Genomic DNA, 12631 nt, shown 5'->3' with positions numbered 1-12631 from the left:
CTTTACTCTGGGGATGATATCAGCAGGATGATGTGCCTTGTTTATTGTATACCATACCGACTCTCTCATTCTGTAACAGGGTGCCCAATGCTTTGTACTATTTAGCACACACAGAGGGGCATAATTGAACGAAAACGTCTATCTCCATGGGCGTTTATCTCCGAGAACGGGTCCGTGAAGGGGCGGACCGAACCGTATTTTCGAAAAAAATAGACGTCCATGTTTTATTCGACAATTTGTGAGCTGGGCATTTTTGTTTTTCAGTGATAATGGAAAATGAAAGCGCCCAGCTCAAAAACGAATAAATCCAAGGCATTTGTTCGTGGGAGGGGCCAGGAGTCGTAGTGCACTGGTCCCCCTCACATGCCAGGACACCAACCGGGCACCCTAGGGGGCACTTTTACAAAAACAAAAAAAAAAGGTAAAAGAGCTCCCAGGTGCATAGCACCCTTCCCTTGTGTGTTGAGCCCCCCAAATCCGCCTCAAAACCCACTGCCCACAAGTCTAAACCATTACTATAGCCCTAAGGGGTGAAGGGGGGCACCTACATGTGGGTACAGTGGGTTTGGGGGGGTTGGACGACTAAGCATTAAGCAGCACAATTGTAACAGGTAGGGGGGGATGGGCCTGGGTCCACCTGCCTGAAGTCCACTGCAGCCCCTAACAACTGCTCCAGGGACCTGCATACTGCTGCCAGGGAGGTGGGTATGACATTTGAGGGTGAAAATAAAAAGTTGTGAAACATCATTTTTTGTGGTGGGAGGGGGTTAGTGACCACTGGGGGAGTCAGGGGAGGTCATCCCCGATTCCCTCTGGGGGTAATCTGGTCATTTAGGGCACTTTTGGGGCCTTATTCGTGAAAAAACAGGGTCCAGGAAAAGTGCCCTAAATTCTAGCTACAAATGCATACTTTTTTTCCATTATCGGCGAAAGGCGCCCATCTCTCCTCGGCCGATAACCACGCCCCAGTTCCACCTTCACCACACCTCCGACACGCCCCCGTCAACTTTGTACGCTTCCGCGATGGAGTGCAGTTGAAAACGTCCAAAATCGGCTTTCCATTATACCGATTTACTCGTTTTTGTGAGATAAACGTCTATCTCCTGATTTGGGTCGAAATCTAGGCGTTTTTCTCTTTCAATTATAAGGTGGACAGTAATATAAAGAGCAATTACATGCGTGTATAAGCTGTGTGTTCAGCGGTATTCTATAATGTAAGTTTGCAACTGCCTTTTACAAAGGAGCAGTAAAAAATGGCCCTAGCATGCCCTTGCCTGGGTCTGTCCCACACACTGTGGCCATTTGTAACTCAACAGTAAAATGGCCAATTTTTGTAGTTGCAGCCATGCCTTAATGTTACTAAACTACAAACCAGACACAGGGATGAGAACCACAAATGTTGTCAAGCACAATAATATATAAATATAAGTTCTCTTGATATAAATGTAAGCATCAAATAACAAGGGAGGAAAAAGCCCCAAGAAGCTCACAGCAGTTAGCTGATCAAGCAGGACTTCTTCATCATCGGCATAAAAAATCTCCCTGCTCAAAATACACTTTATTTAAATCTGTATAAATTTTCAAAAAATGAAGTACTTAGTTGCATATTTTTCTCCAGAAAAAACACCAGACCATGTCTGACGATGGCCAGGGTTTCGATATTGCTGCGTCAGGGGCAATCTACTACTACTACTACTATTTAGCATTTATATAGCGCTACAAAGCGTACGCAGCGCTGCACAAACATAGAAGAAAGACAGTCCCTGCTCAAAGAGCTATGTAATAAAAGTAAGCCAAGTATAGGACAATCAAGCCATTGTGACATCACTGATGAGGTTGGCTCTTATTGGTGGCCTGAGGCATTATGACATCACAATATCACCTCTGATTACAAGAGACTACTACTACTACTATTTAGCATTTCTATAGCGCTACAAGGCATACGCAGCGCTGCACAAACATAGAAGAAAGACAGTCCCTGCTCAACGAGCTATGTAATAAAAGTGAGCCAAGTATAGGACAATCAAGCCATTGTGACATCACTGATGAGGTTGGCTCTTATTGGTGGCCTGAGGCATTATGACATCACAATATCACCTCTGATTACAAGAGACTACTACTATTTAACATTTCTATAGCGCTACAAGGCGTACGCAGCGCTACACAAACATAGAAGAAAGACAGTCCCTGCTCAAAGAGCTTACAATCTAAAAGACAAAAAACAAAGCAAGCAAATCAATTAATGTGTAGAGGAAGAGGAGAGGAGGGTAGGTAGAAGCGAGAGGTTACAAGTGGTTACGAGTCAAAAGCAATGTTAAAGAGGTGGGCTTTCAATCTAGATTTAAAGATGGTTAAGGATGGGGCAAGACGTAGGGGCTCAGGAAGTTTATTCCAGGCGTAGGGTGCAGCGAGACAGAAGGCGCGAAGTCTGGAGTTGGCAGTAGTGGAGAAGGATTTATCCATGGAGCGGAGTGCACGGGAAGGGGTGTAGGGAAGGACGAGTGTGGCGAGATACTGGGGAGCAGCAGAGTGAGTACATTTATAGGTTAGTAGAAGAAGTTTGAACAGGATGCGAAAACGGATAGGGAGCCAGTGAAGCGACTTGAGGAGAGGGGTAGTATGAGTAAAGCGACCCTGGCGGAAGACGAGACGGGCAGCAGAGTTTTGAACCGATTGGAGAGGGGAGAGGTGACTAAGTGGGAGGCCAGCAAGAAGCAGATTGCAGTAGTCTAAACGAGAGGTGACAAGGGTGTGGATGAGGGTTCTGGTAGAGTGTTCAGAAAGAAAGTTGTGAATCTAGGAAAACAATAAATCAAGTATAATAGCAGAAAAGACTTTGCAAAATATCATCAAAACGATGCTTACTGCATTCGTGCGCAAATCAAACTTGGCGGAACGTAGGAGGCAGCCACAGTCTAACCGCTGGAAGCTCCTATATATTGATAATGTAACGTCAGACGCTGACACATCCATGCATTCACCAATCCACAAACTGGAAAAGGTCTCCTCAAACTCTTAAAGAAACAATAGATGGAAAATGCTCCAAACAAACTCTTAGAAAAAATTGACACCATTCAATTATTGCATTTAAACCAAATGGTGCCAGAGATTTGAACAAGAAAATCCACTGTTGTTCACACTGTAACAAAACTTGTTGTTTAAGCCTGCCTCTAGAAAATGGTAAAACTTGTTGTAATACTGTGCAGTGTAGTGTGTCAATAGCAGTGCATTTTTTCTAGCAAAAAAGGTGCCTGTACTCAAATGCCTGGCCACCCTTCAGGGGTGGGGTAATCACTGAGAAACAAACCCCACAATAGCCAGGCCCCCTGCAACCAGTCACAGAATCTATGACAAGGCAGGATTGCTATGTAGAGCCTGAGCTCTTTCATTAAAACTTGAGCAACATGGGTCAATTTTAGCAGACAATGGAAAAGGTGCCGGTACTCAGTACCCCCAAGTACCCCTCAAAAAAAGCCCTGGTCAATAGTATGTTTTGCAGTTGCACAATGAACTTCTAGTGGAGACGTCATCTTCTGAGTATTAAATCATGCTTATGTTCCCCAAACGAACATTCAGTCACCGAGATGTCTCTCCCATGTAGACCTTCTTACAAGGACACACAATACAATATACAATGTACTCAGATTGACAGTTAGTATTGATGAACAGCAAGTAATTTCTATTAGTTGGTGGGTCTTTAAAAACAGCAGTCTCAGTCATAATATTGCACATTGTTCACATGCCGCATTCCTTATGTCCCTCAAACACAATCTGTCCACATTCACCCACAGGCAAAATAGACGGTTGCCATTAGCACATGGCCAGTAAAAAATATTAGCATGTGAGCCCTTACCACCAGCTATTTGGAGGTGGTAAGGGCTCACGTGCTAAACATTCACTAATCATCGGGCGGCAATGTAGCTGCACTAATTGATTTCAGAATTACTCAACAAACATAGCCTTCATTGGGGCCAATTAATTTCAATAATCAATTGTTAACACGCATTTATTGATATTGGCTCACTTTGTGGAACCCATTATGTTGGCCTATGAGTGTGGCTGTTAGGTGATAGGCTACGATGAGACTCCTTCCTCATTTTTTCAAGGTCTGTGAAGGCTGTGTTTACAGAGAAACTGAAGCCAATTTCAGAAATTGAACACACAGCTTCCATTTGATCCCTTAGAGCATTGACACTGTGCCGTCATGTGTCCATGTTAACTATTTGTTACTCAGGTTCAGTAAGTGTTAAATTCAAGCATATTTTTATTGTTTTGTACTTGTGGGGAAAAGTTAGGCCTCATTATGTTAAACTGGTCTTTCTTTTGTTTCCAGGTTATCAATAGAAATCAAACAAAATAAAACATGGAAAAGAAAATAAGATGATACCTTTTTTATTGGACATAACTTAATACATTTCTTGATTAGCTTTCGAAGGTTGCCCTTCTTCCTCAGATGGGAAATAAGCAAATGTGCTAGCTGACAGTGTATATAAGTGAAAACCTTCAAGCATTACTATGACAGTCTGACAGGGTGGGAGGAGGGGGGTGGGTCGGAGGTATGCATGGGGACATCAAAGCATATCATTGATATTCTAACAGGATGGGTGTGGATAGGTGAGGGATGGGGTGATCAACAGAGACATACAGCTTTATGGTTTATAATGGGCTAGGAACCCCAGATCCTTGTTAAGTCCTTTCTGTTGGGTGTTAAAATATTCAATCATTCTGACTTCAAAGGTCTTACGTTCTTGTATGGTTTTAAAGTTACCTTTCAGGATTCTCACTGTGAAGTCACTGGTACAGTGTCCTGGTCCTGTAAAATGCTGACCAACAGGTGTGGGAACCCTACTGGCACCCACACCATGTCTCTGTTGATCACCCCACCCCTCACCTATCCACACCCATCCTGTTACAATATCAATGATATGCTTTGATGTCCCCATGCATACCTCCGACCCACCCCCATCCTCCCACCCTGTCAGACTGTCATAGTAATGCTTGAATGTTTTCACTTATATACACTGACAGCTAGCACATTTGCTTATTTCCGATCTGACGAAGAAGGGCAACCTTCGAAAGCTAATCAAGAAATGTATTAAGTTATGTGCAATAAAAAAGGTATCATCTTATTTTCTTTTCCATGTTTTATTTTGTTTGATTTCTATAGATTCTACATGGAATGTTGCTATTCCACTAGCAACATTCCATGTAGAAGTCGGCCCTTGTAGATCACCAATGTGGCCGCGCAGGCTTCTGCTTCTGTGAGTCTGACGTCCTGCACGTATGTGCAGGACGTCAGACTCACAGAAACAGAAGCCTGCGCAGCCTTCTACATGGAATGTTGCTAGTGGAATAGCAACATTCCATGTAGAATCTCCAATAGTAGCAACATTCCATGTAGAATCTCCAATGGTATCTATTTTACTGTCATAGTAATGCTTGAATGTTTTCACTTATATACACTGTCAGCTAGCACATTTGCTTATTTCCGATCTGAGGAAGAAGGGCAACCTTCGAAAGCTAATCAAGAAATGTATTAAGTTATGTCCAATAAAAAAGGTATCATCTTATTTTCTTTTCCATGTTTTATTTTGCTTGATTTCTATTGATAACCTTAAGAGTGGACTAACACGGCTACCACACTCCTCTACTTTTGTTTCCAGGAAATTGATGCTGTAGAACCTGTAGAAGTGATAGACGTTGCTGCCAAGGGGAAGAAAGAACAGAAGCTCACCAACCAATTCAACTTCAGTGAAAGAGCTTCACAGACATATAACAACCCAAGCCGGGTATGAGCTCATTTGTTTTGCTTTTGCCTGTCATGCTTTTAAATAAAAATACAGTTTTGCTTTTGAGAAAACAACAAGTCTTTAATACTGACCACCTCACCAATAACCATTTGTAATAGAAACTGAGCATTGTGGGGTACTTTCTTAAGGCGTTGCCTAGTTTTAGTTAACAAGAACACGTTTTAATGCCTGTATTCTAGTGATTTATGTGTGTATGTGAAATGCATAGGCATGTAAATGAGCAGTTTCAAGCTAAGTGTTTTTTGAAAGAGCTGGTGGTACGTACTTTGTGGATAGCATTCACATAGAAGAGTTTGGATGGAGTGTGAGCAGGACACATAATTCCTCATGTAGATAATAAAATCATGTAATCTTTGTGTAGTCTTTTACAATCTAGTGTAAACATTTACACCAGCTCTATGACTGGTGTAAGTCTTTGTGTCTAAAATATAGGCATGTTTTGGACCCTTACATTGGTATGACCCCTCCCCAGAAAAGGTAGTGCAGCAGGTAATCAGAAGCTTTATAGAAGGGGCCTCAAAAAGCGTGAACGTAATGGGCAACTGTCAACAGCATTAAAAAGGGCATTGGTGCATCCTCGGCTAAAGAACATTGACCAGGACAAGCTCAAAAGTTACTGGCCAAAATCTAAAATCTTTACCTTGGGAGCTGTGAGCTACGCTGGGCATTTTCAGAATTGGTTTGATTGGTAACTGAGGTTACCTGTGTCCTAAAATCTTTCTGATAAAACTGTTGACTCCACAAAAAAAAAAAAAAAACCCCGTCCTTTCACTTGTTGAGGATCTGTCCTCTCTAAACTTTTCTATCTTATTGCCTACTAGTAAAAAAGGCCCATTTCTGACACAAATGAAATGGGCGCTAGCAAGGTTTTCCTCGGCTCCCCTGCAGCTACCCGTGTCCACCGACCTTCCTATCCCCCTGCCCCCCCCTGCAGCCACCCATGTCCAGCGACCCTCCTCTCTCCCCTGCCCCCCCTGCATCCACCCATGTCTAGCAACCTTCCTCTCTCCCCTGCCCCCCCTGCAGCCACCCATGTCCAGCGACCCTCCTCTCTCCCTGCCCCCCCTGCAGCCACCCATGTCCAGCGACCCTCCTCTCTCCCCTGCCCCCCCTGCAGCCACCCATGTCTAGCAACCTTCCTCTCTCCCCTGCCCCCCTCCAGCCACCCATGTCCAGCGACCCTCCTCTCTCCCCTGCCTCCCTCCAGCCACCCATGTCCAGCGACCCTCCTTTCTCCCCTGCCCCCCCTCCAGCCACCCCATGTCCAGCGACCCTCCTCTCTCCCCTCCCCCCCTCCAGCCACCCATGTCCAGCGACCCTCCTCTCTCCCCTGCCCCCCTCCAGCCACTCATGTCCAGCGACCCTCCTTTCTCCCCTGCCCCCCTCCAGCCACCCCATGTCCAGCGACCCTCCTCTCTCCCCTGCCCCCCTCCAGCCACCCATGCCCAGCGACCCTCCTCTCTCCCCTGCCCCCCCTCCAGCCACCCATGTCCAGCGACCCTCCTCTGGACATGGATCAGCTGTGAGGCATGGTTTTTTTCCCCCGGGTTCTGAAGTTGACATCATAATGGCTACGGTGATGTCAGCCTGATCTACGGAGCCATCCTGACCAACTCGGAATGAGCCGCGGTCCCAGGCAGCAAGTCAGAACATTGGAGGTGAGAATTATTATATAGGATAACTTACAATTGTTGTTGCATTGTGATTTCATAATTTTATGCTGGTAGTTTCTTATTTGAACTGTGTTGAACTTCTGTGCCAGTGATTTCATATTTTTATGCTGCAATTGTCTTAAAGGTGCTCTTTAGAACTGTGTTTTGTACCTGTGCCAAGTGACTTAATCCAATTAACTTGGTTACACAAGATTTGGTGACTCTGGTTCTGGTATCTGTCTTAAAGTTGTGTTTATTAGAATTGGGTTTTGAATCTTCAGTGCCAGAGACCTAATTAAATCAATTTGGTTACATAGCACCTAGTGACTCATACCTTGGGAGGAGGGGCAATTTGTGTACAACTGTGTAGTTCGAGAAAAAAAAACACCAGAACTTCACTTTAACTTGGGAGCAGTGAGCTACGCTGGGCATTTTCAGAATTGGTTTGATTGGTAACTGAGGTTACCTGTGTCCTAGTCCCTCCCACCCTCCCCTAGGTGAACTCCCTTTATATAGGGCAGTCAAGGGACAAGTATCTTCATTACACCATAATTGGTCAATCTTATACCTTGTTACCCCTAAACTTGTTTTTACACTTGTGAATCACATCACTAAGTCCTTTATTCAGTGCAATACATGTTATGCTTTAATCCTAAGGCAAACTCGTTCCACGCGCAGGGCCCAAGAGACAGGTAGAGCTCCAGAGTCTCAATGCATGGATGAAACGATGGTGCAGGGAGGAGGGTTTTAGATTTGTTAGGAACTGGGCAACATTCTGGGGAAGGGGGAGCCTATTCCGAAAGGATGGGCACCACCTTAACCAGGGTGGGACCAGGCTGCTGGCGTCGGCATTTAAAAAGGAAATAGAGCAGCTTTTAAACTAGAGATGGGGGGAATGCCGACAGTCGCTCAAAAGCGCATGGTTCGAGATAAGGTATCTTCCAAAGATATCACCAAAACAGGGAAGATAGGGTATCCTGATAGTGAGATTGCAAAAGAGACCGTAGTAGATCAGGTGTCTTTAAATAAAAATCAAATCAGACAAAAGATTGCAAATTAATACTGTCAAGTACTAAGCATGATGTAAATAGGAACAACAAACATAGTTTGAAATGTCTATATGCGAATGCCAGGAGCCTAAGTAAGATCGGAGAGTTAGAATATATTGCACTAAATGAAAAATTAGATATAATAGGCATCTCTAAGACCTGGTGGAAGGAGGATAACCAGTGGGACACTGTCATACTGGGGTACAAATTATATCGTAGTGATAGGGTGGATCGAATTGGTGGAGGGGTAGCATTGTATATTAAGGAGAGCCTTGAATCAAATAGATTGAAAATTCTGCAGGAAACAAAACACTTCTTGGAATCACTGTGGATTGAAATTCCATGTGTAAAGGGGAAAAGGATAGTGATAGGAATGTACTACCGTCTGCCTGGCCAGGATGAACAGATGGATACAGAAATGTTCAAGGAAATTAGGGACGCAAACAAATTGGGCAACACAATAATAATGGGTGATTTAAATTACCCCGATATTGACTGGGTAAATGTAACATTGGGGCACGCTAGGGAGGTAAACTTCCTTGATGAAATCAAGGACAGCTTTATGGAGCAGCTGGTACAGGAGCCGACTAGAGAAGGAAAAATTCTAGACCTAGTCTTTAGTGGAGCGCATGATCTGGTGCGGGAGGTAATAGTGCTGGGGCCGCTTGATAACAGTGATCATAATATGATCAGATTTGATATTAGCTTTGAAGTAAGTATACATAGGAAATCAAATACGTTAGCGTTTAACTTTAAATAAGGAGACTGATAAAATGAGAAGAACAGTGAAAAAAAACCATAAGAGGAGCAACTGCGAGGGTCAAAAATTTACATCAGGCATGGATGCTGTTCAAAAACACCATCCTGGAAGCCTAGGCCAAATATATTCTGCGTATTGAAAAAGGAGGACGGAAGACCAAATGTGGTTAAAAAGTGAAGGAAGCTATTAGAGGTAAAAGAAAATCCTTCAGAAAATAGAAGAAGGAACAGACTGAAAATAATAAGAAACAGCATAAGGAATGTCAAGTCAAATGCAAAGCGCTGATAAGGAAGGCTAAGAGGGACTTCAAAAAAAGAGGCAAAAACACATAGTAAATTTTTTTAGGTATATTAAAAGCAGGAAGCCGGCAAAAGAATTGGTTGGACCGCTAGATGACCGAGGAGTAAAAGGGGCGATCAGGGAAGACAAAGCCGTAGCGGAGAGATTAAATGAATTCTTTGCTTCGGTCTTCACCGAGGAAGAGTTGGGTGGGATACCGGTGCCAGAAATGGTATTCGAAGCTGACGAGCTGTTTTATCCTTTCCTGTCTTTGGAATAACTGCTATCCTGCACCACCTCATTATGAACCTCATTAAGAAGGGCAGCCAACTAAGAAGCCAGTTCGCCTTCAAAGGGTTTATTAAAATCATTAGATAGACCATAAAGGCCCATAGATTTACACGCAGGGAGCTGCTTAATAACTTTATTGACCTTGTCTGGAGTAGTAGGGCGCTCCATACGCATGCGCTGTGCCTCTGTCAAACTAGGGAGAGGATGAACAGACAGACCTCTACAGCCTTAGGATTAATAGTGGAATCCTTAGTATAAAGAGTCTGGTAATAGTCCTAGAAAATTTATGAATCTGAGAAGATTTAGTTAAAAACCGACCATGCCCATCATCCACTTTAAGCATGGTATAATCTAACATAGTAACATAGTAAATGACGGCAGATAAAGACCTGTACGGTCCAGCCAGTCTGCCCATCAAGATAAACTCATTTTACATGGTATGTGACACTTTATATGTATACCCGAGTTTGATTTGTCCCTGCCTTTCTCAGGGCACAGACCGTACAAGTCTGCCCAGTACTGTTCTTGTACTAAGTTCTGAAGCTAACGTCGAAGCCCCTTAAAATGTACACTCTAGCCCATCCCTATCTATTCAGTCACAATCAGGGCACAGACCGTAGAAGTCTGCCCAGCACTGTTCTTGTACTAAAAGTTCTGAAGATTCTGGAATCCTAAAGAGTTACAAGATTCCGGAATCCCAATTAGTAGCAACATTCCATGTAGAACCCCAAAGAGTAACATAGTAAATGACGGCAGATAAAGACCTGTATGGTCCATCCAGTCTGCCCAACAAGATAAACTCATTTACATGGTATGTGATACTTGTTTGAATACCCGAGTTTGATTTGTCCTTGCCTTTCTCAGGGCACAGACCGTAGAAATCTGCCCAGCACTGTTCTTGTACTAAAAGTTCTGAAGATTAAAGAGTTACAAGATTCCGGAATCCCAATTATTAGCAACATTCCATGTAGAACCCCAAAGAGTAACATAGTAAATGACGGCAGATAAAGACCTGTATGGTCCATCCAGTCTGCCCAACAAGATAAACTCATTTACATGGTATGTGATACTTTGTTTGAATACCCGAGTTTGATTTGTCCTTGCCTTTCTCAGGGCACAGACCGTAGAAGTCTGCCCAGCGCTGTTCTTGTACTAAAAGTTCTGAAGATTCTGGAATCCTAAAGAGTTACAAGATTCCGGAATCCCAATTAGTAGTAACATTCCATGTAGAACCCCAAAGAGTAACATAGTAAATGACAGCAGATAAAGACCTGTATGGTCCATCCAGTCTGCCCAACAAGATAAACTCATTTACATGGTATGTGATACTTTGTTTGAATACCCGGTTTGATTTGTCCTTGCCTTTCTCAGGGCACAGACCGTAGAAGTCTGCCCAGCGCTGTTCTTGTACTAAAAGTTCTGAAGATTCTGGAATCCTAAAGAGTTACAAGATTCCGGAATCCCAATTAGTAGCAACATTCCATGTAGAACCCCAAAGAGTAACATAGTAAATGACGGCAGATAAAGACCTGTATGGTCCATCCAGTCTGCCCATCAAGATAAACTCATTTACATGGTATGTGATACTTTGTTTGAATACCCGAGTTTGATTTGTCCTTGCCTTTCTCAGGGCACAGACCATAGAAGTCTGCCCAGCACTGTTCTTGTACTAAAAGTTCTGAAGATTCTGGAATCCTAAAGAGTTACAAGATTCCGGAATCCCAATTAGTAGCAACATTCCATGTAGAACCCCAAAGAGTAACATAGTAAATGACGGCAGATAAAGACCTGTATGGTCCATCGAGTCTGCCCAACAAGATAAACTCATTTACATGGTATGTGATACTTTGTTTGAATACCCGAGTTTGATTTGTCCTTGCCTTTCTCAGGGCACAGACCGTAGAAGTCTGCCCAGCGCTGTTCTTGTACTAAAAGTTCTGAAGATTAAAGAGTTACAAGATTCCGGAATCCCAATTATTAGCAACATTCCATGTAGAACCCCAAAGAGTAACATAGTAAATGACGGCAGATAAAGACCTGTATGGTCCATCGAGTCTGCCCAACAAGATAAACTCATTTACATGGTATGTGATACTTTGTTTGAATACCCGAGTTTGATTTGTCCTTGCCTTTCTCAGGGCACAGACCGTAGAAGTCTGCCCCAGCGCTGTTCTTGTACTAAAAGTTCTGAAGATTCTGGAATCCTAAAGAGTTACAAGATTCCGGAATCCCAATTAGTAGTAACATTCCATGTAGAACCCCAAGAGTAACATAGTAAATGACAGCAGATAAAGACCTGTATGGTCCATCCAGTCTGCCCAACAAGATAAACTCATTACATGGTATGTGAGACTTTGTTTGAATACCCGAGTTTGATTTGTCCTTGCCTTTCTCAGGGCACAGACCGTAGAAGTCTGCCCAGCGCGGTTCTTGTACTAAAGTTCTGAAGATTCTGGAATCCTAAAGACGTTACAAGATTCCGGAATCCCAATTAGTAGCAACATTCCATGTAGAACCCCAAGAGTAAACATAGTAAATGACGGCAGATAAAGACCGTATGGTCCATAGAGTCTGCCCAACAAGATAAACTCATTTACATGGTATGTGATACTTTATATGTATACCTGAGTTTGATTTGTCCTTGCCTTTCTCAGGGCACAGACCGTAGAAGTCTGCCCAGTACTGTTCTTGTACAAAGTTCTGAAGCTAACATCGAAGCCCCTTAAAATTTACACTCCAGTCCATCCCTATCTATTCAGTCACGATTCAATCTACCCTAAGCTGCCGCAA

The 12631-nt window shown here is 43.4% G+C and overlaps 1 protein-coding gene across 2 annotated transcripts in view; it reads left to right on the top strand.

Annotated features, from left to right (window-relative positions):
• The window catches only part of DNAI1 (dynein axonemal intermediate chain 1), a 524712-nt gene that overhangs the window by 151378 nt on the left and 360703 nt on the right, over positions 1 to 12631 (top strand). For both annotated transcript variants that reach the window (XM_030192851.1, XM_030192850.1), the window contains exon 7: positions 5664 to 5789. In XM_030192851.1, the coding sequence (XP_030048711.1) occupies positions 5664 to 5789 (126 nt within the window). The remainder of the gene's footprint in view (positions 1 to 5663; positions 5790 to 12631) is intronic.

Source organism: Microcaecilia unicolor, chromosome 2 (assembly GCF_901765095.1).
Source record: "Microcaecilia unicolor chromosome 2, aMicUni1.1, whole genome shotgun sequence".
Lineage (NCBI taxonomy): Eukaryota > Metazoa > Chordata > Amphibia > Gymnophiona > Siphonopidae > Microcaecilia > Microcaecilia unicolor.
This window is presented reverse-complemented; position numbering and strand designations above follow the sequence as displayed.